Genomic DNA, 22,744 nt, shown 5'->3' on the forward strand with positions numbered 1-22,744 from the left:
GAGAAACAAATAAATACAGAGCTTCTTCTCATTTTTAAGCCTTGGGGCAAGTAATCGGTGGTGGGGGGGGGGGGGGGGGGGTCCCTGACTGGGTGCTATTCTAGTTTCATCAGTGATGTCTATAATCTGCTTTTTGGAATCTGTATTCATGGCAGCGTAGGAATAATCGGAGACACCAACTGTTCTCCAATGGTGTTTCAAACTGGGAAAAGCCATTTATTCTAATTGAATTGTCTCTTTAGAGGTATGTGTTATCAGGTTAGAAAGTGCAAACAGAGCTGGGGTGGTGCCAGACCTCACAGATTATACCTTCAATACTAGATTGGTATGCATAGGATTTAACATTGAGCGATACTTAGAGAGATAATCAGAAAGTGTACTTTGGGTCTTGTGTGCACACAAATTCATGAGGGAGGGGGGGAGGGAGACACAAAGCCAAGAGTGGACATGCCAAACAAATCAAAACAAGGCATGCAAACACAAAAAGCGATCTGGAGAATGAAGAAAACAGAGAGAATGGCACAGTCCCATCTGTCATACAAATGCGAGGATATTTTCACGCACACACCGACGTATTCGCATCATTTCGTCTGAGCTTGAGCGATATCTGCCTTTGTCCTTTAGCGGTTGGTCTTGAGGGGGGCTGCTGTTGGAGTTGCATGAAAGTTTTGTTTAGAGCTGAGCAAGTGCGTTAAGCTTTATTAGAACCCACGGGAGACACCATGGCACACACACATATGTGTTTACACACACACACACACTCAAGCACGAGGCTTGGGCGGCAGCTCACGCCGGCCCCAACCAACAGTGAGGAGTTTGTTGTCATAGCAACAGTAAAATGAGATGACTTTACTGTCAGCCGTAATGTTTCATGGCCCCCTTGCCGCTATGGCAACATAACAAGGAGGAGGAAGAGAAGAGATGGAAAGAAGGAGAGCTTCGGATCCATCTTTACATTCCGGTTTGTTACCGGGATCAATGTCAGGAAGATGCCCTTGCGTCTTCTCCAGGAGAAGCACGGACACACTGTGACAGGCTTGTCAAACGTAAAGACGCTAACAAAGGCACCCATGCACACGTCAAACCCTTTTTCCAGTTTGCCCATCGTTTTGATGCTCCACATTTATAGTCACAGGGGCAATTTGAATTCATTACGTTCAATGTCAATATTGGTGAAATAACGTTCCTTCTCAGACAGGTACAGCTTGTTGAATGAGCGTGCCGCTGTCAGAAAGTGTGTGGAAAAAGAGGAAAAGGACGATCAAAGGCTTGTTGGCGTTTCGGGAGAGCCAGCTGGAGCGACTACGGGCGACTATACGCAAGGCTATAACGTGACAAATCTATATTTAGCCGAGTCCTTCCACTACAAGAAGAGTTATCAGCGTGGGTAGGAAATTGAAAGCGCAGACAGAGACGAGAACCGTGTTGTTTCCATTTTGTTGCCATGGTGACATGGCGCCCGGCGAGCTTGTCATGGCACGGTAGGTTGCCATGGGTGACAGCTGCCCGTCAATCACGCAGAGTGAAGGGACAGATTGGCAGATGATCACCTTGGATTAGAGAGTGATCGCACCACACAGGGGCCGGCCAGAACATATCTGGACTTAATCCCCGTGTCCTAATGGTGCTGCTCTCTGATGTGTGTGCGCCTTTCATATGCGTGTCTGTATTTGCACGCAACATCCAGAATTTGTATCCATCACTGATTTTACAAGACTGGATTTGAGATTGTGCCCACACTTGAATGTGAGAACAAATAATGAGTAGATTAAATTTTGATTGTGCTCATTTGTTGTGGCCCCTTGAGCAAGGCACTGGGAAGTTGCCCAACTCTTTAATGTGTCACTAATGGTGTGTGTGTGTGTGTGTGTGTGTGTGTACTTTTAAACGCAGAGGTCACATTATGCATGGAAATGCATTCAGTCTTAATTGTGATATTACCGATTAGTCAGCAAGAACAGTTCCAATGGTTACTAATAATCACTTGATCTAATACAGTGGAACGTTTAATGTGCAGAGCGGTAAAGAAAATATTTTTCCATTATAAATGGATGTATGATCTGAGAATTTTTTGAAATACAAACCTGAGGCAGTTTATTTGCCGCCTGCTTGCATATATTGTAAATGAAGTCATTAAGAGTCTAGTTAGAGCACGTTAAAAGATCTCCAAGTACATCTCGTTGTTGAAATATTACAGAATGGCCATGGTGGAATGCGTAATCCAGCAATTATGAGAGCCTTTAACAGAATACTTGTATTGTGACAGCAGCCTTGTGTAATGTCAATACTTGCATGGTACGCTTGTAATTGGCTGGCAGTTGAACATGTCGGATTTCCCCCAACCAGTGAAGCACTAAATTTGCCATCCCAGTGAGAAATGGATAAAAAGCCTCAGAGAAAAAAGAAAAATGATGTACACTTCTCTTCTCATGTCTTTCACACTCTAATTGGAAATGTGGTCAAAAGAGTGCGGTTTGTCTCTACCCTTTGGCCTTTAAGAAAATGAGAAAGACAAATGAATAACACATTTTTTTTTTTTTTTTGCTCCTTCTATTGAGTTGTCTGTTTTTGTGCCTTCTCTCTCAATTCTCATTAACTTTTTTGTTTTTTTTTAGGAGTGAGCCCTGGGCTGGATGGGACCCACCATGCCCCCCAGTAAGAAGGCCCAGAGCCCCAGTAGTGGAGCCAGCGCTTCACAGGGCATGAGCCCGCCGTACCGACAAGGGGACGCTGCGACGGCAGCATCTGAAGCGGAGGCGGCGGACCTCTCCTTGTCCTTATCAGCCTCCTTCTCCAAAGCTGAAGACGAAGAGCTCACCAGTCTTTCCTGGCTCCACGAGAGCACCGACCTCCTCAACAGCTTCAGCCACTCGGGCTTACGTAGCGTTTCCCCGCTGCTAGACCCCGACGGTCAGCACCCCCGCTCGCCTTCTTCCACGTCGCCGTGCCCGGACGACCCCCTGTTGGGCGATGCACACTCGGCGTACGACTTGGCAGTGGGGGCCAATAGGAAACCGCCGTATTCCTTCAGCTGCTTGATCTTTATGGCTATCGAGGATGCGCCGAATAAGCGCCTGCCGGTAAAAGATATCTACGGATGGATCCTTGAGCATTTTCCTTACTTTGCAAGCGCCCCGACGGGATGGAAGAACTCAGTGCGCCATAATCTGTCACTAAACAAATGCTTCAAGAAGGTGGATAAAGACCGCAGTCAGGTAACCACAGCAACTGTTTGATGATCAAGTCATTAGCTCGATGAATTGAATGTGTTTTAAATCCTTTGACGGTTGCTCAACTGAGGTCTTCTTCCATCATGCTGGATTATTAAAATTGTTGCTCCCTCCAAAATTTAAATTGCCCTTAACTGGATTAGAAATTCAATATTCTTTGTATTATGGCACTAAATATATATTTTTTTTTATAAACTACTGTAGTCACGTGTAGTGTGACAACCATATTCAGAATACCGTATTTTCCGGACTATAAGGCGCACCGGACTAGACGGCGGACCTTCAATGAATGGCCCACTTTAAAACTTTGTCCATTAATGCATCATGTCAGATTTTTAATCCAAATCAAATCATTCTCCATTTTATCTTTTTTATTTCAACTTCAAATTACTTTATAATCACAAAATAATGATCCATCGTCTTTTAGATTCATGAGTCATAGTCTTCAGCGGGCCACTTATGATTGATTTCATGACACAATGCTTTGGGCCAGTTTAAATTTAGGAATTTGATCCATATTTAATGTGCACCGGACTATAAAGGCGCCTTTTGAGAAAATTTTAGGTTTTTAGGTGCGCCTTATAGTCCAGAAAATACGGTACTTGTGATTGAAATAATTCGTACAGATATACAATGTTAAATATACAATGTGTCCCATTATTCACAATTTATATCACAAAGAGACAGTTATCAATGGTTTGCAGGGATATCCAACTTGAAATTCAACATATTCTGTATTTTGTCTACAGTTGTACCAGATCCGACCTTATCAATAGTTGATGATCTCTATCTCGCTTTCTTAGTTCTCTTTCACTCTAACGTTTCCCCAGTGGGAACAGCGTTTCTCTTTTGATTTAAGTCTCGATATAGTCTTTTATACAGGCTTTCCCCATCTGGATTTTACTCCATTAAAGACTCAGGGTAAACGGGGAATGAATCCCTTACTCAATTAGCGCTGAATTAATACCGGAGGATTTAATAACACAAACGCCGGCAGTTTTTATCATTTCATCAGACTGTCGGGGGCGGAGGGGACAGACAGTGATGATCAATGCTTATTTTTATTTATCTGTTTCCATAATGCATTGGCATTTTTTCCTTGACCACTGAATGAACCAGATGTCCTATTTAGTGTGTTAAAGTGCAAATTGATGCGTGTCTTTGTGCACACTCGCTCACGCTATGCTGTCATCTGGGCCCTTGACTACAAGGGCACTGAGTTTCTCTTGTATACATATCTCCATGGTAACAAGGTTGCAGTTGACACAAAAGTATACTTTTGCTGTAGCAACGGGGGGAAAAGCGATTTGGCTTGTGAAAATATGCGGAGGTGCTGAGTGGACGTCCTCATCTACTTTTTTTAGGCTCACATGTGTGCACGGATGTTGTAAAAGTGTGCTTGTGGCGCTCCATGTGTAGAGGAGATTTTGGCAAGGACACCCTGCCTTGTCTTCCTGTCACTGCACACTGTTCAAGACAGCACACTAATTAACCCTTCAAACCTACCCCCCCCCCCCTTTCGCTCACACACACTTTTTAGTCACACACACATTTAGCGTGTCAGACACACAAATAAACAGGCGCGCAGGCAAAATGCAAACTCAGGAGCAAGCATGCATGCATGCATAAAAAGACTCGCGCACGTGCTTGAGCGCTGTGTCTGTGTAGAAATGAGGGCACATCTCTGCAGACTGCTACTCTACCTGCCAAGTACTGTGCTTTATTTGTAGCTGCAATTACAGAATCTTTGTCGTTTCCGTCTGACTCTGCCACTCATAGCTTTTCATCGAGAATCTCACTGCTATTTTCTCTGTATTCTTTTACCCATATTTATGCCTTTTTTTTTAAATGACTACTGAGGTTTAAATATTTTTTTTATCTTATTATATATTAAGTATTATTATATATATTATTACTATTTATTTATTTTTATTTTCTATTTTCTCTGTATTCTTTTAAAATGACCTATTTTTATGCCTTTTTTTAAAAAAAAATGACTACTGAGGTTTAAATGTTTTTTATCTTATTATATATTAAATATTATTCTATTAGTATATATATTATTACTATTTATTTATTTTTATTTTCTCTGTATTCTTTTAAAATGACCTATTTTTATGCCTTTTTTTAAAAAAATGACTACTGAGGTTTAAATATTTTTTATCTTATTATATATCAAATGTTATTATATATATTATTTATATTATAACCATTTATTTGATTTTTTTATATGATTTTTATTTATTGCATTATTTTATATATTATTATTTTTTAATTATATTATTGTATTATGTGGTGCAGCTTGTTACGCCGGAAAAATAATGGAATTTGAGTTTGGAAAAAAGTTTTTAAGAGCAGCAGGATGATAGCTTACCATGGACACACCAAATCATATTTCCATCAATTTGTAGAGGTGGAGATTAATATGACAGTGGCCTATTTGTTCCGGTGACTGTATTTCTGGGTCATATCCAGGCAGATGACAAGATGGAGACTCGTTTGGAATAATCCTGCTGCTCCACGTGCCTGTTTTTGGTGTGTGACTGCGTGTCAGCTTTGTGTGTGGAAGGGCAAGCTTGTGTGAGAACTTCAAGAGAGTCTCAAGGTTGCCATGGCTTTGTTTACAAACAAGATTCCTCTCTTTGCACAATAACATGCCTTAATGGCAAGCCTTGTCCTCAGACTTCTGGATCAGTGCATCAGAATTGTGTCTGAGGTGTCAGCGTTGTATTTATTTCTCCGTAAAAGCTGTCCAACAAAATAAAATTTTCCCCTAGCACAACATCCAAATTCCAAAACATAAGCTCCTTTGTGGATGTAATAAATGTGTTAGCTTGTTATAGTGGGCTAAATCATCCATGTTATGCTCTCCTTGGGCTCCTCCTGCTAACTGAAATAAATTCCGTTTTCTAACTGAAGACACCCCGAGGCAACACTTAAGGTTTAGAGTAAATAGAGTGCAGTGTTTTTAGATACACCAACTAATAACTTTCTATGAGACAGGCGCACAGTGGAGTAACAACAACCATTTTTGTTGTTTTCAATTTGGAGTATGAAGTGCATTAAGCGAGTTTCATCTGCATGATTTAGCTATTGTTATTGGTTTTTTTTTGCTGCTGCAAGAAATAGTGTGATGAGAAATATGCCTGGTGCCTTAGAAATATAAAATCACTGATATGACCATTGGTAATGTTATATACTGCGTAAAAAAAGAGAATATTGCGTCTCCGGGGTGTGCAAATGCGGGAATTTGTCGCGCAAAATAACGTTGGTAATGCTTCTTCAGTCAAATATTTTTTAGATATAGTTTCAAATGTGAGTTTGTGTGTGTGCGTGAGAACGTTCTTGTCAACGTAGCCCTCACTATAGCTGCGGGAAGCATGTTTTAACAGATGTAACACTCTTAAGGGCATTCACGTGTATAAAAGGTGTCAGGGAAAGAAGCCAGGGAAAAGTTAAATCCTGAATGAAATTGCTGGTTGATTTAAAATCACTGCTTTGGTTATTTTTTACTTTTTTCACGAATTGATTCTATTGGTTAGTCCCAATGTGAGTATTTTTATTTATTTGTTTTTGGACAAATTGATTCTATTGGTTAGTCCCAATGTGGTTATTTTTATTTTATATCTTTTTCACGAATTGATTCTATTGGTTAGTCCCAATCTGAGTATTTTTATTTATTTATTGGACAATTGATTCTATTAGTTAGTCCCAATGTGGTTATTTTTATTTTATATCTTTTTCACGAATTGATTCTATTGGTTACTCCCAATGTTAGTGTTTTTATTTATTTATTTTGGGACAAACTGATTCTATTGGTTAGTCCCAATGTGGTTATTTTTATTTTATATCTTTTTTACAAATTTATTCTATTGGTTAGTTCCCATGTGAGTATTTTACAAATCATTTTTATAAATATCCTGTGCATTGATCAATAGAAAATAGAAATGTAATAGAAATAGAAAATAGAAATAGAAAATTTGCTGGAAAGTGACGGTTTGGGTCGCAGCCTCCAACAAAAAAAAATGAATTCTTATATTTCCTTTACTTGAGAAGCTTTGTGTTATTGTTTCCTTTAAAGCACCTGCAGATTATGTTAAACAGTGCACGTATGCAATCCTTCAAGCTAGCTTTTATATACTCAATATGTTAATGGATATTTCGACATGTATCCAGTACGCAAAGTATCAAAAGTATGTAATATGGATTGGATAATCCACTGTTTATCTGTACAGGATGTATACGGTAAGTAACGATAGATCCCTGCATTAATCAGGCTTAAAAACCAGGCATGGTTTTTGCTTTTACACTGCGGATGTTTGACGAATTACAGACGGTTATAATACTTAAAATTGATAAGAAACGTACTGAACAACGTTGCTAAACGAAGCAGAGAGAATATTATGGGTTGCAGCAGGGTGTTTTAAGGATGGGCGATGTTGGGATTTTATAGAGGCCAGAGTCTTTATAGATGTCAGGCAAGATAGCGACACATCGTACATAATTTGATATAAAAGTCACATATAAGCTATGTGGTGTTTTTCTTTTGCTAAGACACCCTTTGGATTTTGTACGAGTGAACTTTTGCGTTTTTGTGAGTTTTGGCACTCTGTAGAATGTGATTGCACTCTTGGGAGGGTGATTTACTGTGATATCAAATAGCTGGCGTTAAATTGCATGTTCACTTTTTTTTTATTGCGTGTGTTGTGCGTGATCTACGAAGATTGCTGTCTGCTATAAAGAAAGAAACTTAATAGTGTGGGGAAAGTTTTACGGGAAAATGATTCACATTAATACATTTTGGAATGTCACCGTTTTTTAGATTGATAAATATATTTGGGATTTTTTATGTATTTTTCAGATCCATAATTGGATTTTTTTTAATTTCATAAATAAATGCGTGATTTGCATGTTTTTTTTTAAATTATTATATGTGCATTTATCGTGACATGTCATTTGTAAATGTTAAATAAAAATAATTACATTTTTTATTTTTTTTTAGTAAAATGTGACCGGCCAGGTCAGTGGCAGCATGACTTTTTCATCGCTCCCATTTCCAAGGGAAACCATCCCCAAGAGTTTATATAACACAGGAAACAGATGTTGGCAACATCTCTCCCTCTACCCGCCCTTGAATCCACTTTCTTCATCTTTTCTTTTTTTTTTTCCCTTCTGCACACAATGAAGTCATCCAAGCAACTTTTGGTATGATTGATTTTTTTTTAACCAGGGCAAGTTTGCTTAAAATATTTGAAAAATCTCTGCTTTGCATTGCCACTTTATGAACACGGATATGTGGAAGGAAATTATTTTAATAGGGTGGTTGTTTTGCAGAGTGTAGCAAAAGTCTAGTCCAGTTTGTTTCTTCTGCAGCTAGAGTGCTATTTTGAGTTCCGGATTATTTGTTGTGTAATCTGTGTTCTTGTGCTGCAAACACTATGAAGCAAAACGATTTTTCCATGACACAGATGAAAAAACAAATAGACGGCTTAACATGTTCCCAAAAGATGCCTTCAAAGGAGTGAAATTTGGAAAAAAAAAACTGAAAAAGAAAACAAAGACACTTTCTGAGGTCTTGTTCTCTGATAGCCAACCTTGTTCAGGTCCTATTTTTAAAATCTGCTTTGCCCATTGTCTCAGTGTATCAAACTTGAACATCACAAAAAACCCCAAAGCTCATCTCACATCTCAAGCTCAGGATTATTGATTATGAAATATGATGCCTTTCTCTCAACTTCATGAATTCATTTTCGAAAAAATTCCATTTCACCTTCTCTTGCCTCCAGATGATGCCTGTTGCCAAGGTGACCGCAATAACCTAGGTGTCACACCCTTTCTGTGAGTCACGCCCTATGATTGGCCTATCGACCGAGGGCGGTCTGGAGATCGGGCAATTTGATTGGTTGGCTGCTTGGCAGAGGCAGACGGCGCTTCTGTAGTGAATATTGATTTAATGGGCCGCCAGACGGGCAGCTAGTCGGGCCCTCACACACATATTTCTATATATACACAAACGGTTGACGGTCTGGAGGTGCTCGGGGAAATTTGGCCCAGCGGGAGGTCACCTCTGTGGGAGTGAGCGTATGTGTGTGTAATATCATGCTCTCCAGGAGAGGTGTTGCTGGCAGTAATAGAAGCACTCCCAAGAGCAGACCATGCTGGGTAATATCACACTCTCCAGGGAGTTCGCCGTACACACTCGACAAAACACGCTTGGCACATATGGCCTGTGTACCACCACACTGACATGCAGACTAATAATTCAGAGATTCTCAGTAAAGCGAGTCAGATGATGAAGTCGATGTGCATTCTAATAAGGTCACCAAAAAAGTTCAAATTGAGCTAACTGCACAATAAATAAATGAGCAGTGGTGTCATTATTTTCATATAACAGGGAAAAAAAAATCTGTACCGTATTTTCTGGACTATAAGCCGCTACTTTTTGCACAAGCTCTTATGCGGTTTATCTATGGATTTTTCATGATTTTTATGATATTGTATAATTTGTGCATATTCTCTTATATCTGGAAATTAAACATTAAAACACCTGCGGCTAATAGTCCAGTATATGACCAAAACAGGATTTTCCCCGAATTTTAGCTAGTGCGGCTTATATTGGAGTGCGGCTTATAGTCCAGAAATGACAGGAATTCATCTTACAAACTGGCCTGCAATTTTGTTGCATTTGATTCCGTGATTAAACTTTTTATGTACGTTAGATCCTGAACTCTAATTGCAGTGTGCCTTAATTAATCACATGGAGCTCCATACACTTAATACAAATAAGTGCCTCCCTTCAAGTAGATGCCTCCCTTTTGTTTTTTTCCCCCCTCAAGGGAAAACTGTGTGGTAATAGTAATTACCTCAGACCCTGCCTATGTTCTTGCGTCTCTCTTTCTCTGCATTTACCTTATGATAATTCCGATGTATTGTTTTTAAACTCCGGGTTGAATTTCCATAGATAATTATATTGTTGTGTAAGCATATTTACACCCTGAACTGGACATCAGCCAATCAGAACATCATCCGTCCATCCATCCATCCATCCATCCATCCATCCATCCATCCATCCATCCATCCATCCATCCATCCATCCATCCATCCATCCATCCATCCATCCATCCATCCATCTTTTTTTGATACTGATTATCCTGATTAGGGTCTCGACATGAGGAACCAAAGGTGGTTGAAGAAATCACTTTTATTCAAACTACAACACACTTTTGGAATATTTGTCCCAACTACTTTCTTTAAACAGCGCTCAACATGTCTGATATTTCCCTCGTAATGGATTCCTTCTCGTATTCGGGGAAAGGGGGGGGGGGGGGGGTGTCTGCCGCTCTGACATCTCCCCCACCCCAAAGCCTGTATCTATATCATATCACAGAGCACTACAAAGTGAGCTGAACATAAGGCAAGACGCATTTCATTTCAAATTTATTCGTACTCGGTCTCCGCCGTATACAAACCTGAGATTTCACCACGTTCAGATGACAAGGCAGATGAAAGCGCGGTGGGAGCAGAGAGAGCTCGAGACAGCCCAAGTATTTTCATGGCGACCTGTTTGAGATCCTGGCGCTCTATAATCTATAGGCTGGTTTCACTCAGATTGAGAGCGACAGATTCATTAGGACAGAGGCAGGGCGCTTTTGATCTAAAAATACGCACTGTTGCAGCCGTTGAAGCGGGAAAAAAAAAAAAAAAGTTCAAGAGTTTCCCAATGTTTTAATCAGAAAATGCTTCAAAAAGGAGATGCAGACTGCAAAATACTGAGAGAGGTCACCTTTGAGTGTATAAGATGTTGGTGTGCTTGATGTGATTTATATGGATAAATGAAATGGGAAAGAAATAGAAAAAGCAAAATTTAAAGCTCTTTTTGGAAGACAAGATCTTGTGTGTGCTGAGGAACATTTGTGTGGTGACTGAAAGAGCCCCTGTTGGATCACCATCTTCGTTATAGTTCATCTCAAAAGTATTTAAGTGGGTCAAATAATTACCACTAATGACAGCAGCGCAACATTATCTGATTGGATGCATATTGTCTTTTATATACTGTTTTTTTTTTTTATATACTTCCATTTATGTCTCTCTTTATCCCTTCTTCTTTCTTTCAGAGCATAGGAAAAGGATCTCTATGGTCAATAGACCCAGAGTATAGACACAACCTGATCCAAGCACTGAAGAAAACACCCTACCATCCCTACTCGACAGGCCTGGCCAGCCCCTCAACTTCCCCACCCACCCTGTCTCAGACATTTCACCACAGGTAAAGGCAACTCGAAGGCATGTTTTTGAAAATGCACGGCAATCTCCAAAGTACGATTCGAAATCAATCAGCAGCTAGATTTAATTTAATTTAATTTAATTTAATTTAATTTAATTTAATTTAATTTAATTTAATTTAATTTTATTTTGTTTTATTTTATTTTATTTTATTTTATTTTATTTTATTTTATTTTATTTTATAATATAATATAATATAATATAATATAAAATGAGCAAGATTTTTATTTCTGTTTTTCAGTTGATGCCATCATAGAAACATGACAAAATAAAAAAAATGTGATGATAACCATAGAATACTATAACTGTGTTGACGTCTGTCCTGGTTTAAAACTTTAAAACAGCTGACCTAAGGTTTTGGCCAGGGGGGCTAATTTGAAGTGATCAGGAAAATATTTTAATAATTTTTACGAAAATATGCTTTTTACAAGGAACTTTCTGCTCAATTTCGCCAGTCGTCTTTATTTTCATTCTTTACTTGGAGTTTCTGTAGAAAGGAAGATGGAGGTTGCATTAGGGAAATCTTTTTTCAACACACATAGGCAAAGTTTGAAAATATTTCAAATGTTTCAACTTGTGTTTCAATGTGTATGCTGACTCATTTTTTTTGGGGGGGGGGACAAAATGGTATATTGTGGTTCACGTACTTTCTGGAGGAACAAATAGCAGATGGAATTGGTTCTCCTTTATCTGTCACATATATTTTCCTGATATAACCTCATGCATAATGCAACGTTTTGCAAAGGCTAACTATATTTATGACGTCTGCCCAAGAAAAAAAAAAAAAAGTATAACGCTCGTACTGCAATTCCACCACTTTGATTGCATCTGGGGAGTTGATCAATCAGCAAACCTAATTGATATAATTCATAATGAAAACTTGCTTGCTATACAAATCGAATCAACTGATCAACATTGCTTATCTTAAATATTAGCGTCCCCTTTTCTCCATCTCTGTCCTTTCTTTCTTCATTTGGCGCTTCCTCGGGCGATGAATAGCAATCCCGCCCCATCTTTCCTTAAATCTGTTTGCACGCTGTTTTCATGCAACAACACTCCCACCCTACTTCCTATCTCCCGCATCCTCAGGCACATCACAGGTAAAAGCAGCGCTTGCCTTTTTTCCACATTCGTGGATTCAACCCCCCCCCTCCTCTTACCGCCTCGCCACTATCTCCTTCCCTTTAGGCCTCAATCGTGTTTCCCTCCCTCTCCTTTCAGCAAGCTTTCGAACACTTTTTTTTTCCCCCCTGATCTCTTAATTCATCCTCTTGCTCTGTCCGTTCCTCTTTTTCTTCAGAACCAGCAACCTAACGCACTCCTCCGCTTCTTTTAATATCCAATTTATGCTTCCGCTTATCCCCAGGCCTATATTATATATATATATATACACAAGGTGTCCTTTTATTTTTATTCTTTCGTTCTCTCGGTTCCTCTCAACCCTCCACTTTATCATTCAATGAATTTCTCCTTTGTCTTCATTTATTTCCATCTTTTTGGATGCTGTCTCGCTTCTTCTACCTGTTTTATTTGAAGCACTTACCCTTTCCCTCCTCGACCTCTCCTGCTCCTCCTTTCAGCCACTCCAACTTCTCAGTCCTCGGCTCTTCTTCGCATCCCTGTGGATATGTCATCGAGAGGTACTATTAGTCATCTTTTTCCCTTTTGTCCGCTTTCCCTCTTTCTCAACCCCCTCCCCTTTGGAAGAAAATCCCGCCGCCGTGCCACCCCGCCACCCCGCTGCCGACTTGATCCGGGCAGGTTGGCTTGCAGAGCTAGCGGACTGTGTAAAACAGAATAATTGGTTCACCGTAAAATGTAAAAGTGTCATTTTGAACAATGAGGTATGGGGAAGTGGAACAAATTGGAGGGCAGATTGGGTGCTGTAAGGGAGATGTTGGGGGTTGGGGGCGGAGTCAATTACATGGTGACCCACAGTGGGAAGTGAGGACAGTTCATTTTGAGGTTAGAGCAGGGGTGTCAAACTCATTTGTGTCGCGTGCCGCATCTTCGTCATAGTTTCCTTCGGAGGGCCATTACGGCTGTTTTGAAATCATAGACGAGTAAAAACTAGTAAAAAAATTAATTAAAAGATGAATAGTAATACAAATTGCTAGCAATTTCAATTTTCTTTTCAAAATGAATACAATTTGTAATTTTAGTATTGATACATGTAGCCCATTCCCAATTTTTCTTTGCGGGCCACATAAAATGATTTGGCGGGCCATAACTGGCCCCCGGGCCTTGAGTTTGACACCTGTGGGTTAGAGAGAAAATATTTACTGGCTCAGACATTAAGACAGCATTATTTTATACAACTGATCTTTCCAATGCGATATATTTCTGTCTCTATTTCATAACCTCTATTTTTTTTTAGTCTTTCAGTGTTACATTTTTCTTTTGACTTTTAGTTCAAAAGGTCCAGTGTTTTATTAAATTACAGTAAATTAATACGTCAGCTTGTGATTTTGAAATTGGATTAAATTCGACATTATTAGTGTTGAGAATCGTGTTGGTTGAAGTTACAACAGCACATTTGCATTTTTTGCTTAATTGGGTTCAAGCATCATTCAATTATTGAGGCTCAGGCAAGAGTTTTGAATTTCTACATTTTTTATTATTAGATCTGCCATCATTACAGATGACTTTGAATTTTCATTACGCTGTTAAATGACACAAATTGCTTACTTAATTGATGAATAATTGCTCATTATGCAAATCACTCCGTTTAAAGCTTTTTTTTTGACTGATTTGATATTAAGTTAATTGATACATATTTTGTTTTCATTCATTTATTCTCAAAACAAATGCCAAGAGAGGAAAGAGAGGATTAAATAGACCTCCGGGAACCTGACATCTGTCACTATTGATATTGTAGTTGTTGTTCTTTTATCATGATAACTGCTGGCGGAGTGAAGCACTGATTTTAAGGACCAGCTTCAAACACCAAAGAGCTAAACAAAACTTTTAATGCAAACGCTGACCCACTTTACATTAGCCTTTTGCTAACTTCCATGGCTGCTCATTATGTCTTTCTGGCTCGGGGAAAAAAAGCAACACTTTTTTGACTCACTACCAGAATTTTCTTCAACAGTGTAGCAAAAAAAATATTTGAAACAGCTTGTAGGCTTTTTTTTTCTTTTGGTGATGGTTTTAAATAAATAAACATCATAAGAAAATCTGTTCAGGTTGATTGGACTGCACAGATTTAAGTTGGGGGGGACATGCTCCGCCCTGCTAAGTGCAGTGTGAAAAGTCAAAACATCCTGCATTTCGAATCTTCAAATTTTACTCGACCGTGTTATTCTGTCAAAGATTCTAAAGACAGCAAAAACGAGTTCACGAGACATTAGACAATATTAAGTATTAAATATCCCACATTCCACATTTAATTTAGGGGAAAAAAAATCGTCTCCATAAAACAATTTTATCACGGCTTCATGATACTCTTTATAATGCTTCCTGGGCTTTTAATACCTTTAGTCACTTTCACTCGGTATGAATACCGCAAAGGGAATATCATCTGTTTAATCATTATAGCCACCAAGTGAATTCAAGGAGAAAACAGGGTTCACTGAAAAAGGCAATTAATATTAATCATAGCAATCAGAACACATCACTTAGTGGCATGAAACTACCTACAGTTAATTCATATTCTTAGATAGCAAAAGACCGCAAGTGAGGCTTTCAAGGATTTCTCATCATCAGATCTGTTGTGGTTATTTGAGAGGCTTTGTTCATATTGTTTAGTGAATAAAATAAAAACTCTCCGCTAGCTTTCTATTGTACACAGAGCTCAGTAGGTCGGCTCAATGCAACACAATATGTGGCTCTCAAGAGCTCTCATTCTCAAGACTATTATGTTATGAAGTGTAATGATGGTGAATGGTTTCACAGCGGCTCCATTGTGTTAAGGTCAAGGACTGTCTCAAGCAGTTCAACACAACTCGGAGCACGAGACGGATGAAGAAAAGGGGGTCTGACTGAGACGAGGGCATGACGACGCTTTGTTCTCTACTCTCAATGTCGCTCGCACACCTCTCCGCTTGTAATAATTCACGCCGTACCGGGCGACCCCCACCGGTAAGGGGCTCGCCGCCTTTTTTGTGTTTGCAGTTGAAGTCCACCCATTTTTTTTTTGTGTATTCTCGATTAAATGGGTGTGCCTGCAAAAGGGGGGGAGAGCAGGAGTATGCCGGGTAGGAGGTCAGCTCCGTGGTGCATTCCTTCACACCCCATCAGCATCTGGATGAGAGGAAGAGGAGGAGGAGCGGAGGATGGATGTCTCAAGGGGGATGTAGAGGAGCTTGCTCTCTTTCCATCTCCCTTTCTTTCTTCCTCCCTTCCCTCGGAGGAAACAAATAGAGGGAGGGGGGGTGTTGAGGAATGAGCGTCTACCACAAGTTTAGCCCCTCGCCCACTGTATTAAATGCACAGCGCATCGCCTTGGCAACGGGAACGCCACCATGGCAACACATGTACGGCAGGTGCTGTCGCACTGCAAGGCCATTTGTTGAGCGAGTGAGAGACAGCAAAGAGAAGAGAAGAAAGAAGGGAAGAAAGAAAGAGAAGGGGGGGTGAGAATGGTGGGGGGGCGGGGTGGTAGGGAAAACAGACAGGCTGTTAGCGCAGGAAAAATATGTTATCGCCGTGGCAACGCAATGTGGCAACTCTCCATGGCAACAGCAGGTGGCTCAGGGCTGAAATGTGCAGCTTTTGCATTTTGTGCAGTGTGTGTGTGTGTGTGTGTTTGCACCAGCCTCCGGTCCATCTTTCCCCTGCATCTGGCGAGGTGAGAGCCACATCACAAGTGCAGACGTCCAAATCCTCTCATTCAGCAGCTTAGCGCTACATAAAACAGGCCTCACATTACAAAGGAGACTCTCCTGATGAGTGGAAAACGAGTGGGCTGCTTTTTCTGACTTTGCAACGTCTGCGGGTGTTCTTTGTCGAGCCCGCCTGTGTGCGTTTGTTTATTTTTTCAAGAGAGGGCTATGTTATCAATGCAAGTTCCTCTCCTCCTTTTCTTTTCTCGCTCCATCTTTTCTCCACAGTAGTATTGTCGTGTTCCCGTGTTAGGGAAGACGCTCCATCCTCTCCATCTATGTGAGGAATGCCGTCATTACCTCCCTCATTAGTGGTGCAATGATCACCTAAACTGAGATCCCGGCTTTGTGTGTGCTAGACGTGCATTTTAAAGTGTCACCCCAAACATGCCTTTGTGACATGTGTTAACTGTGAATGCGTTGATGACTTTTTTTTTTTTTTTTTCGTTGGATGTGTGCGGACCCGTGGCAAGCGGTGGGGGGTTGTCATGAGAAATTACTCCCATGGACTTATGGCGGCGAGGCTGTAATTCTCCGAGGTAATCACAGGGAATAATGGCAACAGTGGGACACCCGGGAATTTAATCACTATAATCAAAAGCGCGGGCTTATGGGTTCAAATTTCTGCCTTGCTATCTTGCTTTACAATCAAACCTGTTGGGCTGGTTGACGTGATCAAATGGTTGACCGCTTTTTTTTTCTCGACCCACTCCCCCCCTCCCCTTCCCCATTTACGCAGTCCTCCATTGTGGTCGGGGAGTCCCCTCTTCAGGAAGAATGGCGGAGTCCTCCTACAAGGTACGATTTTTGCTAGCTGAAGGTGCCGAATTATCTCAATTCCAAAGCTGTCTTTTTTTTTTTAAAGCGCACCTTGAGAATACCAAATGTTATACCGGTGAGGGAATTCTTTCCTAGAGTGGTGAATCTGAAAGTTCAAATAAATAAATAAATAAAAAACTAACCAGTAGCGACACCTCATTTGAGAAGGAATGGAGAGAGAATCTTATTGAGATTGGCGAGCAATCCCCTTGTCTCCTTTTTTACATTCAACACGCAACATGCATTTTCCCTGTCCCCCCTTTTTCCCTATATTTCCCATTATTCCCCTTTTCCCAGCTTCCCTCCCATCCTCTCCCTTCCCTGGTGGCTGCTAGGCAGTTTAAATGGACATTCAATCCCAATCAGGGAGCACTCCAGGAGCTCGCCGGGCTGCCGAGTCCTAAATGGAGAGGGAAATGGATACATTAGGCGTCTGTGGCGTGGCCTCCATCGCCGCTGATAATGGAGTAGTAATGGTCAAGGAGCCAAGGTTGGAGAGTGTCTGGAAACCTGGACTCCCTCTGGACGTATAGTCTGAGAGGGGATGTCTCTGAACTCATGGAGGGAGATTGCGAAGAAGTGACAAGGTGGAGCTGGAGGCCCATTTAACCTTGTCATCAATGATTTATTATGACTTCAATGTCACATGCTCATTATTAGCCACATCAATGCTATATAACTTTAACTAATAATCACATTTGATTGGAATGCATTTTTTAGGGTAAAACCTAGAAATAATCTATAAATTAAATTACCGTATTGACCCGAATATAAGACGGTGTTTTTTTGCATTGAAATCGTGAAAAAGTGGGGGTCGTCTTACATTCGGGGTCTAGACATTATTCACAATGCTAGATGGTGCCAGATATCTTTAAAGCGAATGCTAAACTTAACTCCCCAGGCCAAAGCGAACCCCTGTCACGAAGAATAAAACTAAAAATAGCGGTAGCACGTAATTAAATTTGGTGTTTTAAAAGTCTATTTTCAAACTTGAGCCTTGGGTTGTCTTATAATCAGGGTCGTCTTATATTCAGGCCAATACGGTACTTCTGTCCAAGTATATTAGAAAAGTACATGGCATGCTGAGTCGGCAGATTTATTCAGCCACATGAGGCAATTCTGTTGATTAGCATTGCAGCTTAATATGAGTCGTGCATGTGGGTGTGTTCAATAGACTCGGGTTGCAGTGATTGAGTGTCGCTTTTTTTGCTTTGTCGTGCCCCTTCAGTAAGTAACAGCACATGTCAGTCAGCCCAACCACTTAGACACTCAGCTGGATTGTCAAATAGACAAGCCGGTTAGCTGTTGAGTTTAACAGCCAGCGTTTTCAGCCTACCGGCTTCCCAGTCGGGTTAGTCAGACAACATTGCCCTCAGACCTGCACATGCTGCACACACTTAAATACACACCAACAGCGAGACAGGGGGAGGAAGAGGGGCCACTTTCAAACAGTTGCGTTGTCAAGGTCTGTAGGGAGTGACCTTTGAACCTGTTTGACTGTGTGACTGAGCACGGAGAGCATGTGCAGCACGCGCGTTTGTGTGTACTTTTGCCTGTCTGCTGCACTCTTCCACCGGCTGCGTGGAGACGGCTGCCCGCGGGGCCATGTGGAACTCATTTAACAGGAGGCTGGAGGAGTCTGCATGTGGATACGGCACATGAAAGCAAAATGGGGGGGGGGGGGGGGGCTGTTGGGGGGGTTGGATGTCAGGGCTTCACTTTCCCTGGAAAACAGGCAGACAGGGAAACGATGCCGTCGGAAAGCCTGAAGAGTTGACCTGATGTAGGAAGACAAGTAGATCATTTTCTGTACACAATAAAAAAAATACTTTCCTAAAACAGGCCGTTTAGCTCTTACTACATAGTATACATGCCATACTTATTTGCTGCAGAGCCGGCATGGAGATATGAGTCATCACTATACATAGAAAGAGCGATCGATGATGAGGAATGAAGAGAAAGCAAAGAGGAGCAGATAGCATTACATGAAAATTTTCCATGCAACTTGGAATTGAGCTCCATGTGTGTGTGTCAAGGACAAACAGTAGTGGTCAGGAGTGTGCCACTGAGCTCAAAGAGAGTCCAGGTCAAATAAAGCCTGGTATTTCCTATCCAGCCCCTTTTTCCTCCCCTCCTCGTTCTCGATCTCTTCTGTCACTTTCTCTGCTGATGCATGATCTACTACACTGTGGCATGTGGAAGGGGAGCCGTTGCTATGGTGACCTAAAGCCTGGCTGGAGTTGGAGGTGGGGCGCTTTGGGAGGCGAGAGGAGTCGTGTCAACCCGGGGAGACCTAATGCACTGAGCACATACACACGCATTGCAGTGAGTGATCAAGATTAAAAAAAGAGACTGTGCAGGGACTTACTTATAAGGTTATGGAGAGCACAGCGGCAGATATCAGGGGCAGAGCCACGCTAACTGGACTCAATAAGATTACTGCGGGCAAAGAAAGTGAACAGCTAACAGTGACATGGCTCAAACGTATACTGAATTTGTCATCTTTGCAAGATGATTTGGATCCAAATAAATGTCGCCGGAACATTTCGTTAGGAGGCACTTTGGGATACTGAGTGTGTTTTAATGAGCTTATGGTTCCCGGACTGAATGAAATTTCTCCTCATAAAACTGATCATGAGACTGAAAAAAGGGGAAAGAAAGCTGGGCAAAAACTGAGCCGATCTATAAAAGCTGGGATGAAATTTCAGTAAAAAAAATGGCATGGGAAACAAGAAAACTAGAGGATAGGATAACAGAGATTTTTTATGTCCCAGACAATTTTGAGGAATTACACGATTTAATGAGATTTTACACTGCTAAGTCTTGAATGGTAAAAAAATTAATATTTGTCAATAATTTATTATTTGTCAAATACAACAAACACCTTTTAAAGTGCATTTTCCCACTTGCTGCCAACATCACACACCCAGGTAACAACCAGTCATGTGACTTTGGAAAGCTGCGCTGTGATTGGTCGCTACCTGAGGGAGCATGTGATGTCATCACTCAATTGCAAGCGGAAAAATATGTTTTTAAAAGGTGTTAACTGTTCATGAAATATTATGACATTAGGGTTAGGTCGTTATACTTAAAATATTAACTTTTGCTGAATTAATTTGATTTAATGATGATTCAAGAAAGAAAAATGTAATATATCAAAAACTAGAAATTGCACACAACCAACCAACAAATAAACCCACAAAAATACACGGTAACCTCCTCGGTGGAGGTAACAAAGCTGTATTGATGTGGGGGCTTAGTGTTTGTAGCATCTTTCAGCAAGCTTGGGCAGCATACAGCGCAAACAGCAGGTAGTTTTTGAAATGTGAACTGAGTGAGAAGATGACAGCTGCGTCGGGGAAAGTGTTGTGGCGAACCAGCCACCAGCTTTGTGGCGAGAAAGATTTAAATTTACAATTCACCTATGCTTGAAGTCCTCAATGTGTTTGTAAAATTGGCCAGGGCAGGAAATTGGTAGTGTTGTCTCAACTGTGGTATAATTGATTTACAAGAAGTAGTTTCAGGAAAGTGAAAAATCCATTCTCGGTCATTGTCTCTGTTTGTTTTTCAAATTAGAAACGTTTTGGGGCAATTTATTTGTTATCATTGATTATGACTGTAAGGCTATATTTCATCCCTGCTGGTGTAGCGCCATCTACTGGATATGGCTGGTCAATCCCCTCTCTTGCTCCCAATGCAAGCGGACTGTAACTACGTATTGAAAATCAATTCTTGTGTCAGCACATTTTTTTATTTTGCGCTTGGCACTCGTGTCACCACTACACAAAGCGTCAAACAAATCAGTGGTTGTCAACTGATGGGCCGCGGCCCTCTAGTGGTCCGTGGCGATATTGTAGGTGGTCCGCGAAATTGGAAATGGAAAATAATCGTAACATTCTTAAAAATAAAATTGATTCATTTTTTTTAGATAATTTTTGGGATCATTTACCCATCCAAATTATGTCAAATGTAGCTGAGATTCCCAAAATACACAGATGCAAATAAATATCCTCCTTTGGTGTAAAATAAAATAACATTCGATATTCCCCAAATTGCTTCGTGGTTATAATGGTGGTCCCTTGGACAAAACTAGTTGAAACCCCCTGAATTAAATTTTCAATTTTTATTCCTATTTATCCTTAATATTTCTTTATCTTTATGTGTGTCTCGTCTATTTTGTTTTTTTTATTCACGCTGTGCATCATAATATAAATTGCATGTTTTTGTGTTGGATTTTTCCACTCACTTGGTTTTACACGACCTCAAGTGGTGACCTTGAAATGGTAAAGCTTGAGTTCACATTGCAGCCATGTGCTTTCTTTTATTCACTGCTATGCCATGTTAAGTGGGTGAGAGCTATAAATCTGGCGTAGAACACATCACGTTGGATCAGCAGTGTGAGTAAAGCGGGATCTTGAGCTTTCAACATAGATTTTCAAAAGGTTTGGGAGTCCAAGCTTTTGTGGGTCACTCGAGGACAGATGGGGATTTGTTCCAAAGCCATTCCATCATCCCGACTGTGCGGTGGTTCGGGGTGTCGGTCTGCTGCAAGCTCAACGTTTGTCCCATTTGCAGGAAGTTTCCACTTTCAGAGAATTTCTATATTTGGCTCCCAATGATGGTCCCAATATAATAGTTTGTTGACAAGTGATCTATTTCCCCACTCTTTGATCAGATTAAACAATCCAGGTGGGCTTTGTCATATGTCTTTGGCTTTTATTTGATTAAACATTACTTAGCTAAATTACTGTTTGCAGAGTGGAATTGTTTTTATTCAAGTGGGAACACAATCACAAGCTTCCCTTTGTTCTACAAACCGAAACTAAATTCCTTTTATTGCATTTATTTGACTTTTTAATTATTTACTACAACAGAATACAGAATAAAGTAAATCAAATTGGCTCATCTTAAGTTAGAAAAGCTTGTCCGTATGGTACAGGCTAGATTTAGAAGAGGCCGAGTAGTCGTTGGTAATTGAATGATTCACAGCACCCTTAACTCATTTATGACGCTTTCCCGCTCAATTTAACATTACCTTGCTCATCAATAGCTCCTCAGATGGTCGGCAGAGTCTCATTGAGCTATCTTTTTCCTCTTCCTTCCATCCATCCGTTTCCCAACGTCCATCTTCTTCATTTCATCTGGAATTTTACATTTTTAAGTGCGCCTAATAGTGCGGAAAATACGGTATGTGGTTTCTTTCGGCTAAGTGTGTATATTTGCTATTGTTTTTTAGTTCCTCGTGGTGTGATTCAAAATGGCGCCCGTGTAAGGAGCCAGGCGCTCTTCCCTGTGATAAGACCCGTTCCTGTAAGCCCAGTAGGAAGCAGAACCTCGGCCATAAGGTAAGTCAATTTTATGACTGCCACTTTCGACCATATATATTTAGTGCTAGTCAGGGGTCTTATGCATAATGGGGTTCCATTTTGAAAGAGAGAGGCTCACTGCTTAGACACTTAAATGGCTTGGCAGGGAAAGAGTTACATGATAAATTCAAAGGCAAATAGAGTTCAACCAAAATGATCTGGAAAAATGTGCCTCAACAAAACGTAAATACTAACTCCGAGTGTTTGACTTTTTTGGGGG

The 22,744-nt window shown here is 40.6% G+C and overlaps 1 protein-coding gene across 1 annotated transcript in view; it reads left to right on the top strand.

Annotated features, from left to right (window-relative positions):
- LOC148381724 (forkhead box protein N3-like) overlaps window positions 1-22,744 on the top strand; it is a 44,092-nt gene that overhangs the window by 16,353 nt on the left and 4,995 nt on the right. The window contains exons 2-5 of the mRNA XM_088362178.1: window positions 2,616-3,215; window positions 11,345-11,496; window positions 17,079-17,137; window positions 22,395-22,503. Of these exons, the coding sequence (XP_088218304.1) occupies window positions 2,634-3,215; window positions 11,345-11,496; window positions 17,079-17,137; window positions 22,395-22,503 (902 nt within the window). The 5' untranslated portion in view covers window positions 2,616-2,633. The remainder of the gene's footprint in view (window positions 1-2,615; window positions 3,216-11,344; window positions 11,497-17,078; window positions 17,138-22,394; window positions 22,504-22,744) is intronic.

The sequence above is a fragment of the Syngnathus floridae genome, chromosome 19 (genome assembly GCF_059516105.1).
Source record: "Syngnathus floridae isolate MCC-2025c chromosome 19, RoL_Sflo_1.0, whole genome shotgun sequence".
NCBI lineage: Eukaryota > Metazoa > Chordata > Actinopteri > Syngnathiformes > Syngnathidae > Syngnathus > Syngnathus floridae.